Raw genomic sequence first — 27,423 nt, forward strand, 5'->3', positions numbered from 1 at the left:
GGGTAAGGTGCTTGCCTTGCATGCTACTGACCCTGGTTTGATACCCTGCACCCCATATGGTCCCTTGCCCTGAGTGCACAGCCAAGAGTAAGTTTTGAGCACAGAGGGACCTCAAAGAACAAAACAAAAAGTATTTTTGCTGGATATTGAAGGCCAGGTTTACTCTGGTCACCTTGCCCCCTCCCTGCCTCTTTTCAGTATTTAAAAAATTTCTCTTTGTTATTACTTCCATCTGGGAATTCATTGATATATTGATATGTTTATTCCCTTATACACATTCCCTTGCATATGGTCTTTATCTCTGGATGTTTAAATATTTTGTATTTTTTTAGGGGGTCCCCACACCAGTTATGCTCAGGGGTCACTCCTGGCTCTGCACTCAGGAATTACTCCTTGATGATGCTCGAGGACCAAAATGGGATCCTGGGGATTGAAACCAGGCTGACCATGTGCAAGGCAAGCACCCTACTAGCTATACTATCGCTTCCAGCCCCTATAGAATATATTTTTATAAATATATAAATTTATTCATTTATTTGTATGACATATCCAGCAATGCTCAGGGTTTATTCCTGATACAGTGCTCTGAGGACCATAGGAGATGCCAGGGATTGAATAGGGGTTGGCCACGTCCAAGGTAAGGATTTAATTTCTCCATTCTTGTGTCAGCCTTGTGTCTAAATTTTAACTTTCAAATAAAAAAATGTTCACTTTATGTTTTATGTGGGACAGTGCCTATTTCTATGTCTTCAACCATTCTTCAATGTCCAATATGCTACTAATACCATCCAGTGCATTCTTCACCTCTGACATTGAAATTTTCATTTCTAAAAGTTATACTTAAGTTCCTCTTTTTGTATTCTCTATCCCACCTCTTACAGCATACCTGTTCTACTATTTGGACGAGTTCAGTTTTTTTTCTTCATAATGAGTCACATTTTCCTTTGGATTTTGGGGTTTGGTTTTGTTTTGAAGCCACACCCTGCAGTGCTCAGGGCTTACTCCAGAGTCTGTGCTCAGGGAACACTCCTGGCAGGACTTGAGGGACTATATGGGATGTTTCAGATCAAATTCTGGTCAATCACATGCAAAATAAATGTTACCCACTGTACTATCTCTCTGGTCCATACACATGAATTTTATATGGGATGCTAGCAATTGTGACTTTACTATGTTGAAAGTTCTGTATTTTTGTTGATACTTGAGTTATAGGGCTACACCTATTGGTTGGGGGAGGCACATGGTACTGAGGAGATGGAGCCCCGGGTTTCACTCAAGTGTTCAACTACTTGAGTTATACTCCCCGCATGAATATTTTGTATTCTTATATTCTCAAGTTGTGTTCTGGGAGACAGTCTGACTCTTTAAGGACTTTCTTTGGAGCGATAGTACAGTGGGGTTGCTTGCCTGGCAAGCAGCTATCCTAGGTTTGATCCCCGACACTCTTTATAGTCCCCCATCCCTGCCAGGAGTGATCCTTGAGTGCAGAGCCAGGGGTAAGTCCTGAGCACTGCCAGGTGCAACTAAAAACAAAACAAAACAAAACAACAAAATAACCAACAGCAAACAAAGACTTTCTGTTTAGTAGGGACTAAGGAGCAACCAGTCCTTACTGAGACAGGAAACTTCTCTGCACACCATGCACTATTTCAGAAATCAAGGCATTTTGCAGGCTAGGTGATGGTAAATCTCTAGCATTTGTGAGTGTTGTTTCTCCATCTTGCTGGGTGGATCTTTCCCTGGCCTTTCTGCCTCACATGTGTATTGCCTAGCTACGGATTAGGTGGTATATGGGGGTGGGCACTTTGTCCTGTAGCAGATCAATGAGTTTTTTTCTCTGTGCTCTTGTCTCCTGCCCCGTGCCCTCAGCTGCCTGTTCTCTCTCGATTCCGAATTCTATCTCCTCAGTCCAGGGAATTCTCTAGGCTCTGTTTAGGGCTGCCCGCCTGCACCAGGAAACTCACAGAGGTAGGTGGAGCTCTGTTTTCCCCTACCTCAGGAGTTGCTGAAACAGTTTTGTTGTCTAAGATCAAGTGCCCTGAGAACGTGCTACATGCTTTGTCCATATCTTCCTTGTTTCATGCACTAGGGGCAAATCTCGCTCCTATAGCTCCATCTTTCTCAGAGTCATCTGGGGATAATGGAAACAATCTGGACTGTGCAGTGGTGACAGCTGTTCCCCAGGAAGACTTAATCCCACTGAAGAGTGGTTAAAATGGTGGATTCGCATGATCTGTATTCTATCTCCCCGGGGACGCGAAGTCTTAGGCCTGCACACTGAAGATGACAACAGAAACCACGGTCTGGGACTCCTGTCAGGAGCCCCTGCTGCGTCTCCGCTCCGCTTGGGCCTCCTCCAGCACGCCTACGCCCGTGCCTGGGGAACCCTCCAGACACACCAAGCATGTGTGGCTCTTCCACGAGGCTGCCTGCCACTCCCCCCCAACTCCCCGTGCTCCCCTGCGAGTGCTCCCCATGAGCCGGGGAGGGGTAAGCCCTGCCTGTGCCACCACAGGTGCGCTCCCGGTGGGTGCCCGGGGCGCTGAGTTCCAGAGAAAAAAGCCTGGAGGCGCGTGGGCACGGCGGACGGTCGAGGGAGGGCAGAGGGCCGTGCCCGGAGCACCGGGACCCTGGCGCCGGCCCTCGCTGCGTGCGGGCCGCTTCCATCGCGGGGGCTGCGCCCTGGCGCCCGGCGCGCAGAGACGGCCGCTCCCGGGGCGGCGCCCCCCGCAGGCGTGCGCGGCGGCGCGAGGTCGGGGGTCTGGGCGCGCCCGGGAGGCCCGAAGGACCGTCCCGGGAACAGCCGCGGCCCACGCGGAGCCGAGGCGGACGCCGCCCCGGGAGCGGCCGAGCGGGGAGCCGGCGGCGGCCCCGCCGGTGAGGCCGCCGAGGGCGCGGGCGGAGGAAGAGGAGGGTCTGCGCGCCGGGTCCCCTTAAGGGGGCAGCGGCGGGCGGCCGACGGTCTCGCCAGCGAGGACGGCCGCGTGCGCGGACCACCGCACCGCGCGCCGCTCCCAGATGCTGAGTGACCGCGACCGGGGCACCCCGGCCCGGGAACGGACGCTGCCCGCGCAGGCCGCGGGGAGCGAGGAGCCGGCTCGGGCCGCGCGGCGCGGCCCCTTTAAGCGGCGCTCCTGGCGCACGCGCAGTCGGGCCGTTGCGCGCCGGCGTCGCGCCGGCGGCGGATGTTTGCGACCGCGGAGTCCGCGCGGCGCTGGGAGGCGGACGGCCGGGACGCGCCTGAGGAGCTGCCCGTCGCGGCGCCGGCGGCCGAGCCTCGTGCTAGGGCCGGCCGATCCCGGAGGTAGAGCCGCCGCCGCCGCCCTCGCAGTCCTTGACCTGGCCTGCGGCGACGGGCGGGCGGCTTCTGCCCTAGGTCCTCCCCTTCCTTCCCTGCTGGCCCCTTGCGCCCGGACTCGCCTCAGGGGCGCCCCACCTCCCCTGGGAGTCCTCTCCGCGGGGCGCGCCGCCTCAGGTGTCTCCTTTCGGGGCCGTCTCACCTCCCCTTGTGGGGGCTTCCCCGCGGGGCGCGCCTCCTCAGGTGTCTCCTCAGGGGCGGCCTCGCCTCCCCTTGTGGGGGCTGCACTGCGGGGCGCGCCTTCTCTTCAGGCGTCTCCTCAGGGGCGCCCCCTTTCCACCGCTGCTGCATCTCCCCTGCATCCACCTCTGAGTGGCCCTGGCGTCCCCCGCGCCTTCCCACTCCTCAGTCTCTCCCTAGTGGGGTGTGATGGTCACTCTCCCGGGGTCCCGTAATTCCCCCTGACTCCGGACACCAGTGTTCAGTCTGTCTGTTCGCAGTTCGTTGGAAGTCTTGGAATGACGATGCGGGCGGGCGGGCGGTGGGGGCAGAGCCTTGGGACTGCAGTAGCTGGCGAGGGACGCCAGGTCCAGTCTTGGTCCCTGTGTTTTGTTGGCCTTTCGCTGGGTGGAAGAAACTGTCTTCCGCTCATGCCCCTTTTCCTCGCCTTCCAGTGGTTGGAGATACGCAGTTCCTTTTGCTAAAGGAGTAACTTAGGTCAATGACAATATTTGGTCTTCCAGGACATAGCAAGGCCTGGCTTCTCTAAACAGTTGGGAATGAATGGCCCTGCTGTGGGGGAATGGGGCCACCCAAGTCTTGGAGTTCAATTTCAAAGAATAGCCTCAGGCCCTGGACTTGTCTGCTTCTACCTGGCGTGGGCATCCCCAGGGTGGGAGACAAAAGTTTTTCAGTGGTTGCACTTCCAGTTGCAGAAAGTATTTCTTTGTGTTTGATTGAAATAATTTTCAGCTAACATGCTTCACTGGCCTGCCTTTTATCAGGCGAATGGATAGTGTATGCATGGCATGCCTTTCAAGTGCTCGTGAAAAATCCCTCTGACTCCTCTAAGGAGGTCTGATCTTCAAGAGAGGTCAGTTGCCTTTATTCCACACACTGGAGGTGTGGGTTTAGGTCCTTTCCCCCAGCCCACTGTCCACATGAATTACTTTACCCACATTTCTCTTAAGAAGTGTTGACACCCTGGGCCTGGGGACTTGGAACAAAGGAGACCAGAGCACATATTCTTCCTCCAGGAGACCTAGAGGCTTGCCCAGACTACCACAAGTTTCCCTGCGCAATGCCACGAGTCATCCCTCACCTGTGAGCCAGGAGTAACTCCTGATCACTGCTAAGTATAGCCCTAAACCAGACCAACATAAAACAAACGATCACATCTAAGTTGGAATATGGATTCCCTGTGTTTTCTGACAACCTATGTAGGTTGATTTTGTGACCCAAGTTATCAGGCTTCATGCAGCATTGACCTGGGTATAGCTACTTCCTCCCTTGGGGTCAGCATGAGACCTTCCCTTTCCTGCTGATGCTCAGGGTGTTCTCAGTAGGCTTGGCAATCACTTTTGGACTGTACCATTTACTGTGGGATCATGAATAAATTCAGGATTGCAAAGATAATCTGCTGTTGATTCATCCAGAAACTGATTACTGTGAAAAAATGGATTTGACCCTGTAGTTAGATCCAGGTTTGGTTTGGATCACTGAACGTGTTGTGTTGTTGGTGTTTTGGGCATTATGACTGATCACATCAAGATTAGTAATAAATAGTGGTTGTTGCTACTGTGAAGGAGTACTAGATTACTACACAGTTTACTCACCACATGGTCACATATACGAAACCTAGTGGCAGCAGATAGGGTTACCATCTGCTATTACCATCTGATAGGTAAGCAGATAGTAGTTACTTAGTCTGTCATTTTCCTTACCATGTACCAGTGTGTTACATGGTAAAGAATGGTACTCTCTTGAGAATTTCTTTTTTTTGGGTCACACCTGGCAATGCACAGGAGTTATGCCTGGTTCATGCACTCAGGAATTACTCTTGGCGGTGCTCGAGGGACCATATGGGATGCTGGGAATCGTCTTGAGAATTTTTACAGCTGTGTTTGAGTGGTATAAGGAACACAGATCTTTGGCTAGAGTTCTTGGGTCAGAATTTCAGCCCTTTCCTCACACAGCAAATTAAAAAAATTCTCAGTTCTCATTTGCTTCATGATGTTGTGAAGCAAAAATGAATTCATGACAGGTCTGTCATAGGGTGCCTGTAAAAGGCTGCAGCTATTTTTGCTAAATTGTCAAGACTTGCATATGGAATAGGCTTTCAGAGAGGGGAGAATTTGAAATCAGTGATAAGTACTTTGTTAAAAGTGAAATATGTACAGTATATAGTCTGTGTTTGTCTGAAGATAGAGTGATGGTGTTGATTTAGAACACCGTATAGAATGTTAATATAACAGGCTTTCAGCTAGGTTTTTTCACCGAGCTTGGAGGGCATGTGCTAAGAAAACTTTAAGCAGCTAAAAGAGGACTCCACGTTACTTTGGTCTTTTTTGGGGGGGGGTGGTTTGTGTACTACTTCAGGTGGTGCTCAGGGGACCATGCAGTGCTAGGGAATTGAACCTGGGATTTGCACATGCAAACCATGTACTCTTAACTCTCTGAGCTCTGTGACCCTAGGACTCCACCTTCAATCAGTGACCTCCATGTTGACAAGATAATTTAGATGAGGGGTGTATGCTTTAGTGTCAAAACTCTGACTTATCCAAGATTAAACTCCTAGCACTTGATTCCTTCGCTATAATCTAACCAGGGCTCTGAACCAACTTAAAACAGGAGTGGACATACAATCATTGGACCACCTTACTGATTAACAAACATTCAGCACACAGATATTGAAGGTGAACTGTTCCAACTCTAGGGGTGGGTGTCTTGGTTTCATGCCCCTCTTTATCTTTTACACCTTTAGTGCTTGCTCTAAAACAGTGAAGAATCGCTGTGTGCAGGGTGATTTCATTCCTGGAAAACCCTTTTCCACCACAATTGCTGGTTGTATGTGTGGCTGTGTCTGTGTCATCTCTTCCCCACACCTCTATGAAGAAGTTTGTGAGGAAAGCATGTGTAAACTTTGTAATAGTGCAGTTAGAATAGGTTCTAACAGATGTTCTGATTCAGAAAATGCATGTGTTTGTGTTGTCTGGTGTTTTCTTTCCCCCTTTCCCCACCCCCCAACACCATATTAGACATTTTGTAAACCAGTTTATGTGAAGTAAAACATTTATTTGAAAAAGCTATTAGGGCTAAGTATAAAGCTGGAAACGGTGCCTCCATGGTTTTAGGAAGAGTAAGTGCTCCGAGAGGGTTGTGTAAAATAGTTAAAGGTGCATTTTACTGGGTAGCTCAAAAGTTGTCACTTTTTCTCCTTGCAGGCTTCTGTTGAGAAGGAGGTAATAGATACCATTTTTACTGTTAAATGACTGGAAGTGTATTTTAGCTATCCACTAAAATACAAGGAGTGCAAGAGCTGTATCAGCTCCCGTTCCAAAATGAGATTGTTTACGTGTGTGTGTATTTGTCATAATGAGGTTTTTGTCATCACAGTGACTGAAATTTGTGTATTAGAATATGCAAGTCAACATGAATAGACTGCTTGATGATATTTATATGTTACATATAAATGTATGTAGGAGATTAAGTGTAGGACTTCAGTTAAATTTGAATTTCAAACAATGAATAATATATTGTTTATACCTGAACTCAATTTTTTAAAGATTTATTTACTGGTTGAAATATTTTTTTTAAAAAAAAATTGACAGCATTTGAGCTTTTTAAAGTAAAGTTGACAGTAGAACAATGACTTCTAGATATATCAACTCTCCTTTTAAACTTTCAGTGACTTTTTCATATGTGAATATATTTAAGGCAGATCTATATTCTATAAGTTAATTTTATATAAGTCAATTTTATTTTATAAGTTAATTTTCTAAGTGATTGACTTTTGGCCTGGAGTGACAGTACAGCGGGTAGGGTGCATGCCTTGCACATGGCTGACCCAGGTTTGATCTATAATACCCCATATGGCCTCTGAGTCCCACTAGAAGTGATCCTAAGTGCGGAGCCAGGATTAGACCCTGAGCACAGCCAACTGTGACCCCCAAAACAAAACAAAAGTGACTGTTCAGGTTAACAACTTTTAGTAAAATTTTGAATTTGTACTTGAATATAGCACAGCGGGTAGGGCATTTGCCTTGGACGCAGCCAATATGGCCAGCCCGAGTTCGATTCCTCCGCCCGTCTTGGAGAGCCAGGCAAGCTACCGAGAGTATCTCGCCCGCGCGGCAAAGCCTGGCAAGCTACCCATGACATATTCGATATGCCAAACACAGTAACAACAAGTCTCATGATGGAGACATTACTGGACCCACTTGAGCAAATCGATGAACAAGGGAGGACAGTGATAGTGACTTGAATATTTTAGAGTGGTTCTTTGTTAAGTATCTCAGATTCATATGACTTGTTTGATGTTAAAATTACAAAATTATTTCTGGAAGGAGACTAGAATTTCAAATTTAAGTCATTTTAAATTTTTCTTCTGAACCCGACATCCTCAGTGGTGTGTGAGGTTGGAATTGACAATTGGGAGTTTTTCCTGCATTATTTTCAGAATTAGCCTTGTTTGAAATGTGATGACTCTGTTCTCACTTTGCATGTCAACAGCTCTTTAAAAACACTATTTCCTTGTAGTGGTATCTAAGAGTGGTCTCCAAGATGGGAGGTGCTGTGAGTGCGGGGGAAGACAACGATGAGCTCATAGATAATCTCAAAGAAGCCCAGTACATCCGGACAGAACTGGTAGAGCAGGCCTTCCGAGCGATTGATCGTGCTGACTACTACCTTGAAGAATTTAAGGAAAATGCTTATAAAGACTTGGCATGGAAACATGGGAACATCCATCTCTCAGCTCCGTGCATCTACTCAGAGGTCATGGAAGCCCTGGACCTGCAGCCTGGGCTCTCATTCTTGAACCTGGGCAGTGGCACTGGGTACCTCAGCTCCATGGTGGGACTCATTCTAGGTAAATATAGAGAGAGTTTTGGAGTATGCTGTGTATCTTGGCTGCAGAAGTAGAGCTTGCTGGCCCTGTTTCCACTTTTGGAGTCTTAGAAGTTATAGGGTACCGGAAAGGAGAATGGAAGGATTTTAAGAGGGAAAGGAAGATTTTTAAGACGGACCCCCTCCTATTTTCTGTCCCCTCACATCTACACCTTCCTGGTTTGATTAGCACACCCTTCTTGACCAGGGCTTCTTAAGCTTCCTCCACTTGAGACTCCTTTTCGCCTGAGAAATGGAGTGATAGCACAGCGGTAGGGCGTTCGCCTTGCACGCAGCCAACATGGCCGACCCGAGTTCGATTCCTCCGCCCCTCTCGGAGAGCCCGGCTAGCTACCGAGAGTATCTCGCCCACACGGCAGAGCCTGGCAAGCTCCCCGTGATGTATTCGATATGCCAGACACAGTAACAACAAAGTCTCCAATGGAGACGTTACTGGGCCCGCTCGAGCAAATCGATGAACAATGGGAGGGCCTTTGTGGGGCATAAAGGTATATAAAATGAGTCTATAAATTGAACATTCATATTATATAAGTTGCCAAAAAAATTCTCCATATTCATTTATACAGCTGATAATGGGGTATGGCTCACATGTTAAAAAAATAAGGTAGATCCTAGACAATGGAGGACACACTGAGTAATGTTAGCCTGTCTGAACTAAAGGAAAAATTTTCTGATTTAATTCAGTTACCCAAATTTTCTTGTCATTCTTTTTTAAAATTGGATAATGTAAAGGTTTTTTTTGGAGTTAAGCTTTTCCCCGTTTTTTTTAAAAATTAGATGTACTAATACCAAAAAGAACTTGTACTTTTTATTTATTTATTTATTTTTCTTTTCCCAAGCAGTACTATAGAGTGCCTGGGGTTATCCCCTTTGATATTTGACCTGATTCTACAGTCCTGAAGCCTTGGTGTTCACTCCAGCAGTGCAGTGCTGCTTGTGCCCCAGGATAGAAGGGGCCACCAGGGCTGCATTCAGCATTTCCAACCCCTTGAACTGTGTCCCTATCCCAGAATTGACCATTTGAAAAAAAGTGTTGGACTTACTTACTCTTTTTTTATTTTTGGCTTTTTGGGTCCTACCTGGCGATGCTCAGGGCTTATTCTTGGCTCTGCACTCAGGGTTCACTCCTGGTGGACTCTGGGGACCATATGTGATACTGGGGATTAAACCCTGGGTCGGTGGTGTGCAGGTCATTCAGGTCAGCTATGTGCAAGGCAATCGCCCTACCTCGTTTACTATCACTCTGGTCTCTGAATTGGCCTTATTTTTTTTTAGGTTAGAACATCAGTATCTCATACCTATTTTTTATGAGACAGTCTGTGTATGAGATGCTAAAAGGTAAACTTGAAGACAGGGACCTTGTCCTCTGCTGCTGTGCCAAATACACCCACATACAGATGGTAAAGATAGAGTGCATAGAGATGTGTTCACTTTCACTGTTTGTGTGGGACCATAGGGCACGAGCCTCCACTGTGCCTTTATATTATTTTTAACTTTTTCTTTTTTTGAGGGGTGGAGAGGTAGAGCCATACCCAATGGTGCTTGGAGGCTAATCTTTGGTGTCTTGCTCCCAGTTGTGCTTGGGAGATAGTCTGGTGCCAGGGATCAAACTAGGGTCAACCGCAGACAAGGCAAGTGCCTTAACCCCTGCACTATCTCTCTGGCCCCAGTGTGCCTATCTGTGAAAGACCCACATGCCTTCCTGGTTTCAATGCAGATCGAAAACACTGGAGATCTGTCTTAACTCTGGTACATGAGCAGTAACTTACCCTCCTCCAGGACATGAGTTGCTGTGTATTTTAGTACAGTTATTTCCAGTATACATTCACCGCCAGTGCACGAATAGCTGCTTTCTACAGTACATGAAAGGTAAAGGTAAAGGTAAAGGCCCTCCCGTTGATCGTCGATTTGCTCGAGCGGGCCCAGTAACGTCTCCATTGGAGACTTTGTTGTTACGGTGTCTGGCATATCGAATACTCTCGGTAGCTTGCCGGGCTCTCCGAGAGGGGTGGAGGAATCGAACTCGGGTCGGCCATGTTGGCCGCTTGTAAGGCGAACGCCCTAACCGCTGTGCTATCGCTCCAGCCCTTCACAGTACATGAAAAGGCTCCAGCCTTTCACAGTACATGAAAAGCCACTTAACTCTAGTACAGAGTTGGGTACCTCTAGTCCACAAATATCTGCTACCTCTTGTACTGATTCGACGAAGTGGAGCTTAGTACAGTTTTACATGTGAGTCTGTCTCCCTGTAAGCACCACCCAGAAAAGGGTGTAGAGTAGAATCAGCACCTTAGAAGTTAAACTGCCCCCCACCCCTCCAGAAAGGTGACTACTTTTGTCATTATCAGTACAAAGAATTGTCTGGTTTTTAACCTTCTTATAAAGTGGTTTATTTTAGCTGTTTGTGTCAGTAGTTCTCACCCAGAGTTAACCTTTAGATATTTTCATGTGTTGGAAACATTCATCATTAAGTGAACTCATATTAACTTGTCTCATGGCTTTATTTCAAATTAGTGATAAATTTCTTTTGATATTAAAATGTTAACATTTGAGTGTATTCAGGGACCTTTTGTGGAAAAGAGGCCCATATCCTGTTCTATTTGCAAATACAACTTTCATCTTTAGTTCATTAGTAAGACCTTGGGCTTTCACTTCAAACCTTGGCTTTTTCACATTTTCAAATGATTACTTTAAAAGTTTGAGAGGAAAGAGACCCAGGTTTTAGAAAGCTGAAATCTCTGATGTCACAGGGTGAGCATCATAAGGAAGAAACAAGCAGGAGTTACTTTGAAGACTTAAAGATGAGCTTAGGTCATTTATGCTCAGAAATGGGGTCCTACTTCAAAGCTTATGAATTGATGAAATTATGTATGCAAAATTGAACAGGTTGCATTTGATAAAATAGAAATAATGAGAGTTCTTGTCCTAATTCTAAAAGTGCTTATTCTGAAACCTTTTAGGTCCTTTTGGTGTAAACCACGGTGTGGAGCTCCATTCAGATGTGATAGAGTATGCAAAGCAGAAACTAGACTTCTTCATCAGAACAAGTGAAAGCTTTGACAAGTAAGATCAGACATTGGATTGGGGTGTGACTTAATTAATGCCTTAGATTTTTTGTTATAAGTAGAGAAATCAGTTTACTAGTTCTTATATGCTGGTGAATATGAATAAATTGATAGAAGAATCAGATTGATATATGTATTCTTTTTTTTTTAACCCAAGTAAAGGGAATTTTCCCCATTATAAGAGATGGAAACATTGTGCTCCTTGCTCAGTTTTCATGCTTTCAGTAGAGACATTTTATGACCTAATTGTTTTAAAACAGTATTTTTGCTTTTGTCTTAAACAGCATATGTTCCTAACTCTTCCCACTTTAAGGCATTAACTTTCTTATTTTCAGAATTAACTTTTATAGAAAAAAATGTATTTTCCTCCCTCATATGTCTAGTAGATCTTTAATAAGATGATGAATTACAAAAAAACAGTGGTTGGAGATTCACTAAAGTTGGATACTTGGTTTCATTGTTTTTGTATTTGGAATTTCTTGGGTTCTAACATGGCCGACCTGAGTTTGATTCCTCCGCCCCTCTCGGAGAGCCCGGCAAGCTACCGAGAGTATTCGATATGCCAGACACAGTAACAACAAAGTCTCCAATGGAGACGTTACTGGGCCCGCTCGAGCAAATCGATGATCAACGGGAGGGCCTTTACCTTTTACCTTTTAAAATGTATAATTATTAGAAGTTCTGGCTTTTAATTTCTTGTCAATTGTATCATGGGATTTGTATGTTTAGAACATAACTTATGGCTAGCATAGATTGACTATATAGACTGGATAAATTACATTTACTTACAGAAAATGTTTACTTTCAGGTTTGATTTCTGTGAGCCTTCCTTTGTTACTGGCAATTGCCTGGAGATTTCTCCAGATTGTTGTCAATATGATCGTGTGTACTGTGGGGCTGGTGTCCAGAAAGAACATGAGGAATACATGAAGAACCTTCTCAAAGTGGGGGGCATCCTTGTCATGCCACTGGAAGAGAAGGTCAGACCCCCTTCGTGACTATTGCACATCGACTAGGAAGTTCACACCCATTAATGCTTGTTTCCTCCTGAGAACCCTCCATGTTGCAATTGAGGATTCTAGAGCAGGCTCTGGCCCTAAATATTGCCTAGGGAGTGGGCACATTGACCTGCCTGGGCAGGGTATTCACTGCACTGAAGCCTTAATTGTCCTGTCCTCCTCACTCCCTTACTCTCTTCTCTTCTGGCCTCTCCTCTCCTTCTCCCTCCCCTTCTCCCTTACCCACCTTCTGTAACTGTTCTTTACAGATATAAATCATTAGTTAATACATTCCCATTGTTAGTTTACTTATTAATCTGTGATGGTGAGTGTTCCCAGGAATCCCTTGCTTAGTAGGAATGTTGCCCATGTCTGCTATTTTAGACATATATGGTTTCGATACTGTCATAAATGTTTTAGATACTTTCATTGGTAAAAGCAGGTTGTATTAAATGAGTTAAATTAATTGTATTCCAGGTAGTCACCAGGAAGAATGTCTCTGAGTCACAAAGAATTAGGAGAAACAAATGATGAAAATCAGGAGATTGTGTAATTTTGCATAATTTCCTGTGATTTTTTAAATGTTGGCATTTAATTTTATAATCATTTATTTTAAAAAATTCAGAAAAACATAAACTGTTATGTTTCAGGGCAGGAGAAAAATTGTTCTGGGGCCACAATGATAGTACAGCAGGTATGGCATATTTACTTTGTAACACTGCTGACCCAGGTTTGCTCCCCAATCCCATAAGGTCCCACAAGGCCTCCAGGAATGACTCCTGAGCACAGAGCCAGGAGTAGGTGCTGAGCATTGCTGGATGTGGCACAAAAAATTGTTCATAATCCCAACCCTAATAATAAGTTATCAGTATCTCTCTTGAGTTTTCTTCTTATAACCTATTGCACAAAGGTCATTGTACTTATACTTTAGAACTTAGTGTTTTACTTAAAAGCATTCAAAGTCAGTTTGAAAACAGTTTGAAGTCATTGAATTTTTGATACTTTTTTGGTGCTTATTTGTAGCCTATTTATTAAATTGATAGCCATGGTCAGTGTATTATTTAGTTCTTATATTCTTACAACTGGACATAAGGTAGACTGTGGTTCTCACCATTATTTACTATTATAAAAAGGTTTTAGTGAATATCCCTGATTGAAATTTCTTTATACACACATACATATGTATAACATACACATTAATATATATTATGTATTTACATATATATATAATATGTATAATATATTCCAGCATGTATCTGTAAAAGTGTTGGGATTTTTTGGGGGGGCTGTGCCCAGTGGTGCTCAGGAGATCCAGAGGCCCCACCAGCAATTCTTGGTCGCAAGAGCCTGAGGAGGTGATACTGTTTGGGGCACGTAGTACTGGAGATACCTGGGTCTTCCAGTGCCGAACCTGGCAATGCTCAGGGGACCATATAATGCCAGGAATCGCACCACAATAGGCACACACTAGGTGTGCGTGTGCACCTTAACGGCTGCATTCTCTCTCAGTCCCAGGATTCTCGTTTAATAAACATGGTTAAAAATGATTATCAACCAAAAAGATAATGAGCAATTTCTTAGCATCTCCAAATGTCTGACCAGTATTCTAATTTTTCCAAATTCATTGATTGTAGTAATCTTTGTGTGCGTTGTGGAGGACATCCCCAGGGGTTGCTCCTGGTGGTGCTCAAGGGATCATGCTATCTTCCTGGCCCTTTAAAATTTGTTTTGTTTTGTTTTTTTCTTTTTGGGTCACACTTGGCAATTTACAGGGGTTACTCCTGGCTCATGCACTCAGGAATTACTCCTGGAAGTGCTCAGGGGACCACATGGGGTGCTGGGAATAGAACCCACGTAAGCCGCATGCAAGGCAAACGCCCTACCCGCTGTGCTATTGCTCCAGCCCCCAAAATTTGTTTTTTAAAAAACAGAATGAACAAAAAGATTTCACTTGTGATAGCTTAAGGGAGACTTCATTAAGGTTTATGTATTGCATTTGTGATGTATTTCTTATATTTTTGAATCTATGATCTGTAACTTCTCTTTCTGTTTTCACTTTTTCTGAGCAGTTAATCTTTTTAGAAAATTAATCATTATGTGAAAGTTCTGGTAGCCATGTCTTTGGCTCACAGATTCTGTTTTCTGTTTTCTCTATAAATTGGGATTTGTGCTATTGCTCCAGCCCCAGGGACGTCTTTTTTAAATGTGAGTATACCCCCTTTTGAAATAGGAGTATGGGGGCTGGAGCAATAGCGCAGCGGGTAGGGCGTTTGCCTTTCATGTGGCTGACCCAGGTTCTATTCCCACCATCCCATATGGTCCCCCCTGAGCACCAGGAGTAATTCCTGAGTGCAGAGCCAGGAGTAACCCAGTAACCCCTGTGCATTGCCGGGTGTGACCCAAAAACAAAAACAAAAACAAACACAAAAAAAGAGTGTGACATTCAGTCAGCTCTCCGTGAATCCATGAATGTGAGATTCGTTGGTAGAAGAAAAGTCTGTGCATAAGTGGACCCATGCTGCTTAAGTTTGTTTTGTTCAGGGTCAACCTGGGCTCCTGTATCTATTTCCTGATGCCAGTATTGTGTGGTGTGACCCCTATTTCACTAAGGGCTGTAGAAAAAGCATTCTGATTCCATCATTCACTTCTTTATTTTGTAGTGGCTATACGTCAGTGAACACAAACAAACTTTTGGGGCTATAACGATAGTATAATGTGCTTGCCTTGCATGCGCCTGACCTGGTTTTGATCCTTTGCATTCCATAGGGTCCCCTGGGAGTGATCACTGACCGCAGAGCCAGGAGTAAGCCCTGAGCACTGCTGGGTGTGATCAAATAGCAAAAAAAAAAAAGCAACCCCCCCCCAAATAAACCCTTTTGTCTTTAGTTGTTTGGTTATCTTGAGATATAATATATAAGAAGAGACAGGATAAATTTTGATTTTCTGTTTCTTTGTACCATTGTTCTTAATAGCTTTACTCTCTTGCATTTGCCAGAGGTGGTGACCAATGAAATAATTGTTTGAATGTTAGTATTCATTATCTAGAGACAGCTGGCATGTACCTCTAACTCATCAGACTTGAAAGTTAAAAATGACTCCTTGATCCTTGGGCTGCATGATGGAGGTTGTGTTCCGGGTAGTAAAGCATTCTCCTCCTCGTTCCTTTTGCTCAGAGCTTTGGGATGACAGTTGTGCTGTCAGAGAGCTAGGAGTATTTTGAAAGAAATCCTGTTTTTCTGAGAAGTAGGCCTCAATAGTGAGCGTCAGCTATTTTGGAAGTCATGCCTATGTACTCTCAGGCTTTGTTATGCCCGTTGGATGGTACATGTAGAATAGACTTAGAATGAGTTTTTAACAATTTCATTTTTCCCCTTTTATTGAATCACTGTAAGATACACAGTTACAAAATTGTTTACGTTGGGTTTTAGTCATACAGTGTTCTGACATCCAGCCCTTCACCAGTGTACAATTTCCCAATACCAATGTACCCAGTTTCCCTCCTACTGGTGTCCATGCCCCCTTTCCCCTCCTGCCCCCTGTATTCTTAAGGGTTCTGAGGGTTTGGGGGAAACAAGCCCTGGCTTAAACTTCAAGTCACAGCTGCATTAGCTTCTGGCAGGAGAGGTGGCTGCACTTCAAAGTTTCTGTCCCCAGCTGGGACGTCCCCTCTGGCCGCCTCTCAGGGCAGAAGGCGCCCTCTAGGAGAATCTGCTGTTCAGTGGGGCTTCTTTCTTCAGGTTCTCAGCTAGATCTTCTGGAGAACTGGCTGCAGTTGCTTGGTTGGTCAGCTCAGCTGCCTCAGCTGCCATCAGCCTCCTTGAACCTCAGGAACCAACCCCGGACTTTTCTCCTGCAGCTTCTTTGCCTCTGTCCACCTCGTGGAGGCGACGTGAGCCAGGGCCTGGTCTCAGTGAGACCTGCAGTTCCAGGGCTCAGGAGACCACCGTATGGAGATCACACATCCCATCTAACTCTAGCCGTCAGGCTGCTACACACCCACATCACATAGGTGCTCTCTGCAGCAGCCCCTTTCATTTCTGCCAGAACTTTTCTTGACCCCGACCACCTGGCTCTTTTGTAAAAGAGGCCCAGCTTTGGGCCTTCCTCATTCAGCTTTGTCATTTGTAGTTTTTTATGTAGAGAGAAGTGGGAGTCTTCTTTAGGTCTGACCACTTGAGAGGCCATGGGAAGACTCTTCACGGGCATATTTCAGTATTGCTTGTCTCAGAATCAAGAGGGGGGAGAGGAAAGGATGTGTGGGGGACAGGGCTCGATGGAGTGCTAGGGCACACATTAAGTTCTGAATGTGGGCACAGTGTGTGGAACCCCAAAAACAGTGAGCCATCGTATTAAAGGTCACAGGCTAGAAGATCACCATGACAGACTTAATAGTCATAAAAATTTGAAATATTGGGAGAATCCCCCAGTTGTGTTGCAGACATGACATTAGCACCTTCTGTTTGGAAAATGGCACCAACAGGGCTGGAGAGATAGAATAGCAGGCAAAACTCTTGTCTCACGTGTGTGACCCACGTCTGATCCCTCATACTGCATATGGTCCACTGAGCACTGCCAGGAGAGATCCCTGAGTGTGGAGCCAGGAGTAATCCCTGAACACAGTCAGGTGTGCAACAACACAGTCAGCAACAACAACAGAAAAAATGGTATGGACAGACTGGCTCCAAGCTCAGTGGCTCACACCTTCCATTTCAGGAAACACATTTATCTTTGTAGCACAATAAAGTTAAGTATAGTTGAATGAGGTGTACCTGTGCTTCCGATTTAGTCAGGACCACGTAATTTTCATTGTTGTTGTATTTTTTTGAGCCACACCAAGTTGTGCTATGACTTAACTCCTGACTCTGCACTCAGGGTTCACTCCTGGCAGGCTCAGGGGACCATATTGGGTGCCAGGGATCAAACCCAGGTTTGTGTGTGCAAGGCAAGTATCCACTCTACTATTGCTTCAGCCCTTCTTCTGATTTCTTTTTTTTCTTTTTTTTTGCGTCACACTTGGCAATGCATAGGGGTTACTCCTGGCTCATGCACTCAGGAATTACTCCTGGCGGTGCTCAGGGGACCATATGGGATGCTGGGCATTGAACCTGGGTCAGCCACGTGTAAGGCAAACGCTCTACCTGCTATACTATCACTCCAGCCCCTCTCTTCTCACTTCTTGAGTCTTGTATCTACATCAGCTTTTTCTCAGGCTGTCTTGGTTCCTAATTACTAAGCTTATTTTCTGCTAGTGACGTCTTATTATTTTGTTTTAGTTTTGCGGCCGCAGCTGGTGGTGCTTATGGGTTACTCTTACACAGGTGTTACTCAGGTGTTGTATAGGGGTACTATGCGGTGCTGGGGACTGAACCTGGGCCTTCTGCATGAAAAGCATCAGCCTTCAGCAAACTCCCCATATTATGTTTTAACATCACTGGAAAATAGCACTGGAAAATAACTTGTACTGTAAGGTTAACCCGACATTCAGTTCATAATTAAAGTTTTTAGGGATTGCCATCTAACTGTAAAATATACTCAGGATTCCAGAGTGTAAAGAACTGCTTACAGAATTTGTTTCCATGCATGTCATTATACTTTTTCCTTCCCCTGCAGCTTATCAACTTTGTTTATAATGTATTTTTATTTAAAAATAAAAGCAGATTGAGGCTCGAGAGATAGTACAGGGGTTAAGGTGCTTACCCCGCATATGCCCAACTCTGTTACTGTCTTCAGTACTGCATCGTCCCTCAAGCACTGCTGGGAGCAGCCACCAGTCCAGAGCTAGGAGTCACTCCTGAGTATACCAATGGCTGTGTCCTCAAAACAAATAAAAGGTTTTGAAAACAATTTCTTTGCTAGTATATATGAAATTAGTAAACATTTTGATGTTTAACTTGGTGCTGCTTTATTTTTTTTAGCTCCTGGTGCTGCTCTATTTTTTTTAGCTCAAAGATCCATGACGTAGAATTTTAGGTGTTTTTCCTTTGCTTTGGGATTGCTTCCAGGAAGCTTGGGGTTCTGGGAATCAAATCCAGTATTATACATATAGACCATATGCACTAGTCCTTTGCACGGTCTCCCTGACTCCCAGAATTTTAGTTTTTAGAGGATTTTCTGGCTTAGACATTTTTTGACAACAGTGCATTAATCTTGGCTTGACATCTGGCAAGAAATAGTGCTATATCCAATGTGGGCCCTCAATATTCATAGGAAGACTGAGTACTGAGCAGTAGAGATCTTAAGGTACTATGAGTTCTGAGAGTCACAGAGGAGGTTTTGATGATCTACGTTGCAGGTATTCCCACTGAAACACAGTCTCAGGGAAGTTCAGACCCTAGAGTGTCCATCTCCCAAGGGTGAGGCTTAGTGCCTGCACATCAGGACAGCACATTCACCTTCAGTAATAGTGATTCCTAAGACTCTTGTTCCATGTGTGGCTGTTAAATTCTTGTTGCATGAACATCTTTTTGTTGTCCCCTCCCCACTCCCCACCATAGAAAAATAGCCCTAGTTTTTTTTGTTTGTTTGTTTGCTTTTTGGGTCACACCCGGTGATGCACAGGAGTTACTCCTGGTTCATGCACTCAGGAATTACTCCTGGCGGTGCTTGGGGGACCATATGGGATGCTGGGAATCGAACCTAGGTCAGCTGCGTGCAAGGCAAATGCCCTACCCACTGTGCTGTTGCTCCAGCCCCAACAGCCCTAGATTTCATCTGAGGTAAAGCACTACCAGTGACTGTCTTTGTGTATGTGTGTGTGTGTGTGTGTGTGTGTGTGCGCGCGCGCGCGCGCACATCCATCTTTGCCCGGGAGCACACCTGCCTTTGCTCAGGGCTTACTCCTAGTGCTGTGCTCAGGGTGCCAGAGCTAGAACCCAGGTTGGTCATGTGTAAGCCAAGCAACTTACCCACTGCACTGTCTCTCCTGCCCCATGTCCTATTTTAGAGCAGCTCTCTTTTTTTCACTTTCTAATCTGGACAATAGAACTTCTTGGAACTCTCTGGTTGTTTCATTGATAGTTTGTCTTTTTAGATTGTGTAAAGCAAATCTTTTGAATAGTCTCATTTTTTTCTTTGGGATAGTTGACTAAGATCACACGTACTGGACCTTCTGCTTGGGAAACCAAAAAGATTCTGGCTGTTTCTTTTGCTCCTCTGATCCAGCCCTGCCATTCAGAGTCCGGAAAATCAAGACTTGTCCAGTTACGTAAGTAAAAAGATCCTTTCTTACAATTAGATCTTTTTAATCTTAGCAGAATTTGCAGGGAAAAAAATGTATAAGGAACTTTTAATATTAAGGAGCTATTTCCCTCTCCAACATTGAAACCTTTACATTCTATAAGAATTCTACATGTGGAAGGAACTAGAGCACATGGAAAAGTTAGATAGGGCTCCTCACACAGGATGGGGGGGGAGAGCTAGCAGGTTTTCTGTATGAGCAATGTGTGGTACAGCTGCATTATAGAACCATTGGGGGCCAGAGAGATAGTACAGGGGTTAAGGCACTTGCCTTATACTCAGCCAACCCCAGCACTGCCTCTGTGAGCTTTCTGTCTTCTGGTTGGACAGGATTCTTAGTCTGGTAGGCCTGGAAAAGTTTCTGATATGGAAGGCACCCTGAGGTGTTGGGGTTTGGAGGTTTGGGCTTCAAAGGGCAGATAATAATCTTGTGATACTACTTAGGGTTCTTAGATTGTGTAGTTGAATTCGGGAGCTGAGTGAAGAGGAGAAAGACAGGCAGAGGAGGACCTGTGTTGATAAAGTGGGGGAGGTATTTGGGGCCTGGGACCCTGGTGCAGCCTAGACCTCAGGAAGAGCATGTTGAGATTCTACACAGGCTTCCCTCAATTGGATAATGGATATTATGGACAGTGTTTGAGTGTATCCTATAGTGTGGGTGGTTATTTTCTGAGGAGTTAGGTACAGGAGGAATAAATGTGATGCTAATTCACTTAACATATTTAAAAACTAAACCTCCAGAAACACCCTTCCTTATATTGCCACATATAAATTATCTTCATGAAATATTTTAAACTTTTGTTCTTAAAAATGCTTTTTTTTGGGGGGGGGTCACACCCGGCAATGCACAGGGGTTAGTCCTGGCTTTGCACTCAGGAATTACTCCTGGCGATGCTCAGGGGACCATATGGGATGCTGGGAATCGAACCTGGGTCAGCTGTGTGCAAGGCAAATGCCCTACCCACTGTACTATCACTCCAGCCCCCAAAATGCTTTTTTTATATGAGGGACAGGGTGATAGTTCAGTGGGTAATGCACTTGCCTTGCATGTGGCTGATCTGGGTTCAATCCCCGGCATAAATGAGCAAATAGTCAGATTTTATTTATTATTTTCTTCTATCACTTTTTTTTAGATTTTTAAAGTACTATCAAAAAAGGTAATGGAATGCAGAACACATTTATTATGTTATTAGATGAGATAGAGTACAAGACTAATTATGGTAACTAGCATAGTGAAACAAGAAAATGCCCCAGCTTTTTACACTGACACAGCCTACAGTCAGTATTACTGCCTTCCTTTACGTATGTTAAGGATCCATGCATTTGAAAATGTCTTTCCTTTGTCACCAGAATGCAAATCAGAGAACTGGATTCCATTTGCATTCCTGTTACACTTCCTGTAGATCTGTAGGTGCATTCAGGGGGCTGGAGAGGGTCTTCAGAATGGGCTCAGTGCCTCACTCACAGGCTTGGACCATCTCCTCTATGTACAGCACCACTGGCAGTTCGCAGCCTCCAGGACTTGGCTCGCATTGCCATCCGGGGTACCATTAAAAAGATAATTCATCAGGAAGCCGTGATCAAAAATGGAAGTGGGCTAAAGAACACTCCTAAGTTTAAACGGAGGAGAGTTCGCCGCCGTCGAATGGAAACAATCGTCTTTCTGGACAAAGAAGTCTTTGCTAGTCGTATATCCAACCCCTCCGATGACAACAGCTGTGAGGACTTAGAAGAGGAACAGCAGCAGCGGAAAGAAGAGGAAAACTTGTCTGAATCAAAACCAGATCCCCCAGTGAACTTCCTGCGTGAGAAGGTCCTGAGCCTCCCTCTCCCAGATCCCCTGAAATATTACTTGCTTTATTACAGAGAAAAGTAATGCTTGCCTCCAAGATGGCCTGGAATAGATGCAAATAGAAGGGAAGTGTTGAACCCTCGTCATTGCTTTTTCTAATACTCAATTGTCTTCTTGAATTTATTCAATCGTATGATTTCCTTAAATATGACTTGATTAAGTTAAAGTGCACAGAAGCATGTTTTCTCAGAAGGTAGAGACCTTCCTAGGGAAGGTGTTTTTCCTTTTCCCTGGTGATGAAGTGCTGATTCTGCACTTAGAGAGGGTTGATGACATTTCTCACCTGAGATAGACTTGTCTGCATTCAACAGGAAACCTGAAGTCATTAACCCATATTGCTTCTAAAATATGAGACATAGCACAAGTTTGTAAATCTTAAGCTGTGAGTTATAATTTTAGAAAGGAAAAGTGGTGGGGAGAAAGTAGAATAAATGATGGAAGTTCGAGATGTCTTTCTGAAATCTCAAAAGAATTTCGAAGATTTTTTTTCTTTATCCCAGAACCAACATTGAATAATCCCTTGAAGAATCCCTTGAAGAATGAGACAAGTGCTATGTGTAAGTAACAGAATGACTCCTTGTCACCCAGCAGTGGTGGTGACTGGATGTTGGACACAGCATAGAATGCTGAGTGGTGTGCAAGGGTCAGCATGGTGGTACCTCAGGAGAGGGGAAGTGAACAAGATCACAGATGGATGACAGATGGGGGTTTTGGTGTAGGCAGTCTGCAGGGATGGTGTGATGGTGTGATGGTGTGTGTGTGTGTTACTTTAGTTGGAAATTTTTCTGTACTTATAATACTAATTCATAGATTTTTAGCTTTTGTAATATGGAGAAAAAATACTTGTTTTATACATTTTCTTAAGAAATATATGTATTTTAATATTTTATTTGTTTTAGAACAGTGTAACTTACATTGACTTGAGAAGTCCATCTTCTTCAGGCCTGTGTTGAGAGCCTTCTATCTTTATCAGGTTTAAGGGTCTAGAAAAGATGGTCCTATAAGATAGCTGCTTATTCCAAAACATTGGTTCGTTTCAAAATTTATTTTTTTTAAATCCCAAAGAATAGTATAAAATATAAATAAACTCAAAGACAGAAAGTTGATATGTAGAATTAAGCATCCAGATTTAGAATTAATTTTATCCTTAGCCTTTTGTTTTGGTTTTGTTTTGAGGTCACACCCAGAGATACTCAGGGGTTATTCCTGGCTCTACACTCAGGAACCACTCCTCGGTGGTTCTCGGGGGACCATATGGGATGCTGGGAATCAAATTTGGGTTGGCCACATGCAAGGCAAACACCCTACCCACTATACAATCTCTCCAGCCCCATATCTCTAGCCTCTTTGTAATTGCTGGCATTCAGTCTCTGTAGTTTGACAATCTTTACTGAGTTATTCTTTTTTTTTAAACCTCTGCTCTATTTTTAGTAATAGAATCAATTTTATCATGGATACTTATGTGCATGCATAGCTGCGAAATGTATATTGCTCTAGATTTGTAATTTTAAGGTACTGAAAAGATGGTTACTTCATAGTTGTATTTTTCCTACCTTTTAACTAAAAGTCAAACTTGATTCTCTTGGAGAGAAATGCATGTTTGACATTTACTTACTGACGTATCATAGTTCACAGATCCTTCTAGACATAATTCTGATACATAGAAACCTCTGAAACATAAGGATGTTTTGGAAGATAAATGGCATCTGTAAATTCTCTTATATTAGTACCCTGATTAAAGAATTTCCATTAATTTCATGGTTTTAACCATGAAATTGCCTTCTTGCTGCATTGTAAAAACTCTTTGCAATGCATAAGACATCTTTTTTCCTTTATGTGTTAAATCTTTCCTAACAGCTTGGATTTACATGTTGTCAGTGATTTTTCAAACCAAAAGTTGGTTATAAAATATATACATATATATGTGTGTATAGGTGCAATATAAGTCAAATAGTTTGGTGTTTCTCTTATACAAATAAAGAAAAATTATAAGTGAATTTTTCTGTGTTTTAGCATCTTGTACAAGAGTTAATATGATGTACTATATCTGTTTTTAAGCAGATGAATCCTGTATATTTGTGTCATCTGGAGCCCTATTATTGTAACTCAAACTCTTGACAATTGTTGACTACTTTATCTCTTAAGTCTATCTTTTTACATGTGATTTGTGTCTATAGTATAGACTATAGAAAAGTAGAAAGCCATAGGTGTGCAGAACACATATCAAAAATATAAATATTAAGATTTTATTGTAAAAACAGTTGTATAAATCTTTCAGAGGATTAGTGCAAGAAATCAAAACAAAGATTTTAGTGAGCTGATGTACATAGATACACACAGAAGGTAACAATAAAAGCTAAGAACTAACATTCTTGATATCACTTGTTTCTGCTAGGAGCCCCACTGGTGATTCTTGAACCAACCAGGGGTGGTGATTTGTTGTGATGATGACTTGAGTTGTAGCATAGCTTGAACTGTAAGGTGGCAGCAGTTAACCTGGGCCATTCTGTAGGCAGTGCTCAGGGACCAAGTGGTGTTGGGGAACCAAACTTTAGCATGTACCCTAATTTTTGTATTATAGCCCTTGGTTAAAAAATCTTGACTGCATTTTTTCTCCATAAATCTTCAAAAGTAAACTTCCTTAGAATCATTTGTGTTCTTTGACTAAGTGTTTGTGTTAATTGCTTAATTCCATGCCATTTGAGCACATGCATTAACTCCAAATTGGAAGGGCCAAAAAGGAAAGTGACCTGCTCCAATATATGAGCAAATAGGGGTCAGAAGACTGGAGTTAATTTCTGGGCATAGTTTACCCGTGACGTATTCTATATGCCAAACACAGTAACAACAAGTCTCACAAGGGAGATGTTACCGGGCCCGCTCAAGAAATCGATGAACAATGGGAGGACAGTGACAGTGACAGTTTTCCTCAGAGTGAATATATGGAGTAAGATACTATTGGAAGGCCAGGGAGAGGGCTCAGAGGACTGGAGCACATGCTTTTAATGCAGGAAGGAGGCCCAAGTTCTGTCCCTGGAATCTCATGCAGTGACTCTTGATCACTGAGCTGGGAATAGCCCCCGAGCACCACTGGATGTGAGCCCAAAACAAAACAGAAAAAAAGATAGATAGTAGTATCCTATGTTACTAGACATCTTAAGGGTGTAGGTCAGGGTGAGTTGTAGGATTAGAAGAGAGGGAGGAAAATCTGGCACTGCTAAAAGGATCATTTTGTCTTAGTGTTCTAGGAAGAACACTGAAGACCTCATGGGGGGTTTCTTTTGTAAACATCATTGACACATATAAGGAATTGAATCTTCCTTAAGGGCACTATGCTAGGGATCCCTAGTCACATTGTTTCTGTGGGAAAGTAAGACCCTTGGTCCCCAGCCTTTGCTCCCTGTGTTTGCTTTGGTGATTTGACTGGATGCCTCCTTACACCCAACCCTGGACTTAGCTTCAGGCTTAAGCTCTGATTCAACCATGTTTGTAACCATTGGACCATTGTGGGTCTTTCCATTAATATAGGAGGATTAAATATTTTTGAAAAAACAGTTTAAATGTCATGACAATGCATTGAGAGGGTTTTTTTTCTTTTATTTTTTGGAGAAGGGAAGGGGCAGGGTGGAGAAGGATGTCCAGTATAGAACCCAGAGTTTTGAACATACAAGGCATCTGTACTCTACAACTGTACCATACCCCTATCCCATAAGTGACTTGATTTTTTTATTTTTAAGAATATATGTTCATATTTATTTTGGCCATTGCCATTCACAAGGATCATAAAATAAATAGTTTTTTGTATTTATTAACAGTAGTGTTGATGTCATCCACCCATTCCTCCTTCTGCTTAGTGACCCCAATTCTGCTGACAGAACCAATGATTTGCTTTCATTTTTTCACTGTGCATGCCCCCACCCCGCCTCTTTTTTTTTTTCTGAATTCAGAAGATTTTAAGAGAAGGGAAATGTGAAAGAGGAAGATTTAGTTTCTCCTTGTAGCTTCTGTGAGCAGCTTCATTTTAGCTGTCCTCATCTTACATTTTAAACATTCCTGCAAATCCCTGTCCTCTTTCTGAGTCTTTCCCAAGACCATAAATTCTACTGCCAGACCTTGGGCTCATAGGGGACTAAGACAAAGGGGCAACATCTGGGAATATGGTAAAATATATAACCTAAAAGGTCTTAAAAAATGAAGAGACCGTTCCCATTAGCCTATGTGGGAATTTGAGATGTAAATCTTAGTAACATGAATAGGCCCTAAATTAACAAGACATCTCTGGGAAACAAATAGGAATATTCAAATATTTTGGTAAGTAACACAGAGACCTAGTCTTCCTATAAAGCCCCCACAAAATAAGCCATACTTAGTCCTATCTGAGTTGCTCCCCTGCTGGGGAATTTCTCTTCTACTTTCCAATAAACTTTCCTATTTCGTAACTCTGAGCCTGAGCATCTTTATTACTCAATATTTTCATTCTTAAAAATATTGAAGAGCCTTGGAACCATGGACAAACACAGAGACCACTGTCACTGCTCTTCCATCAAAAGAAAAGAGCAGGAAGTGTTCCATGGGTTGGTAGGAGTCTCCTAAGAAAGGTTCCATCTTTGTATAGCACACATGAGTGGGACAATATGGCTTTTTTCCTTCTCTCTGGCTTATTTCACATAATTCCTTCTAAAGTTATACACAGTTACTTCATTCCTAACTCAACATAGTAGTTTGATTCTTAGTAATAAACACACATGGGACTGGAGTGATAGTACAGCAGATAGGGTGTTTGCCTTGCATGCAGCTGACCTGGGTTTGATCCCTGGCGCCCTATTTGATCCCCTGAGCCCTTCAGGGGTAATACCTTAGTGCACAGCTAGGAGTAACCCCTGAGCACTGACAGGTGTGTCCCCCAAATGAGCCAAATATTAAAAGACCCAAAATGGTTCACAACATAGCTTAAGAAACAGGCAAGTTGCAGGTAAGTGATTGTGTGTACAGGTTTAGAGGTTAGTGAACTACGATTAGGTTCTGGGACTATAATTCAGTCAGGGGAAGTCAGAGCTAAGATGTAGGTTTATTGGTAAGCCTTGTGAAATGGGGTTGGGGTTGCTGTGGGAAGTTGGGGCTAGGGTTTGGGTTTGGGATGGGGTTATGGTAGGGCTGGGCTAGGGGACAGGTTAAGGCGAGGGTTTAGCCCTAACTGTACCCAAGGTAGGTTGACAAAGGATGAAATCTGGATACATGGAATATATTGTTTCTGAACTGTTGCAGGCATAGAAGATTAGGTCCTTAAGCGAGGGAAAAAAAAAGGCAAGCAGGATGGAGAGAGATGAAAAAGGTCCCATTTAGAGACAGAAACATGAAGTGCCCTTTTAGTTACTCAGAGCCCATGCTTTAACCGCCATTGTTCAAAAGCATTTAGTGTCTTTCAAGATGTGAATCCTAGGGTGTACATACATACTCTGGTTTGTTTAGAGTTCGCAACCACCCTGCAAGACTGCCACACACCCCAAACCTGCTCACCTCTGCAGCTGGCTCCGTCCTTGTCCTCTGCAAGGTCACCTCCTGAGACTACAAGAAGGAAGGCAAGTGGCAGAAAGAGTGTGTCTTCTGCAGATATTCCTGTTTCTTGTGGGAAGCTGGCCCTTTAACTGACTATGTGCCTGTGCTAGGTATGGCTATCTTGACCTATGGCAGGTAAAGCCTGTGCTATGTCTGGTTATCCTGAGAAAACATCTGTCATGGCTGTAACTGACAATGATTAACTTGGTATAAACTTTGTAATGCATGGTATATCAAACTTATAGACTCTGTAACTTTCCTAACCACATATGGGCACGACCCGACCCTTTT

General features: G+C 43.8%; 1 protein-coding gene across 2 annotated transcripts; it reads left to right on the forward strand.

Annotated features, from left to right (window-relative positions):
• The first annotated feature begins 3,191 nt into the window (after window positions 1-3,191).
• On the forward strand, window positions 3,192-27,423 carry PCMTD2 (protein-L-isoaspartate (D-aspartate) O-methyltransferase domain containing 2). 2 transcript variants are annotated; one of them, XM_056108124.1, is made up of 6 exons: window positions 3,192-3,376; window positions 8,057-8,387; window positions 11,386-11,488; window positions 12,299-12,470; window positions 19,569-19,692; window positions 21,218-22,772. In XM_056108124.1, exons 2-6 carry the CDS (start codon window positions 8,081-8,083, stop codon window positions 21,598-21,600), a joined length of 1,089 nt encoding a protein of 362 aa, XP_055964099.1. In that variant the 5' UTR covers window positions 3,192-3,376; window positions 8,057-8,080; the 3' UTR covers window positions 21,601-22,772. The 2 variants fall into 2 exon arrangements, 1 of the variants encoding a protein (XP_055964099.1); XR_008791400.1 differs by lacking the exon at window positions 3,192-3,376 and adding an exon at window positions 27,046-27,423 and having other exon boundaries at window positions 21,218-22,133.

Source organism: Sorex fumeus, unplaced genomic scaffold, assembly GCF_029834395.1.
Source record: "Sorex fumeus unplaced genomic scaffold, SorFum_2.1 ptg000193l, whole genome shotgun sequence".
In the NCBI taxonomy this organism is placed as follows: Eukaryota; Metazoa; Chordata; class Mammalia; order Eulipotyphla; family Soricidae; genus Sorex; species Sorex fumeus.

Coding starts and splice junctions, on each gene's coding strand:
- PCMTD2 (XM_056108124.1), top strand. CDS start 8,081: ATGGGAGGTGCTGTGAGTGCGGGGGAAGACAACGATGAGCTCATAGAT. Junction 11,489..12,298: donor ACAAGTGAAAGCTTTGACAA/GTAAGATCAGAC, acceptor GTTTACTTTCAG/GTTTGATTTCTGTGAGCCTT. Junction 19,693..21,217: donor ATCAAGACTTGTCCAGTTAC/GTAAGTAAAAAG, acceptor CTCTATGTACAG/CACCACTGGCAGTTCGCAGC.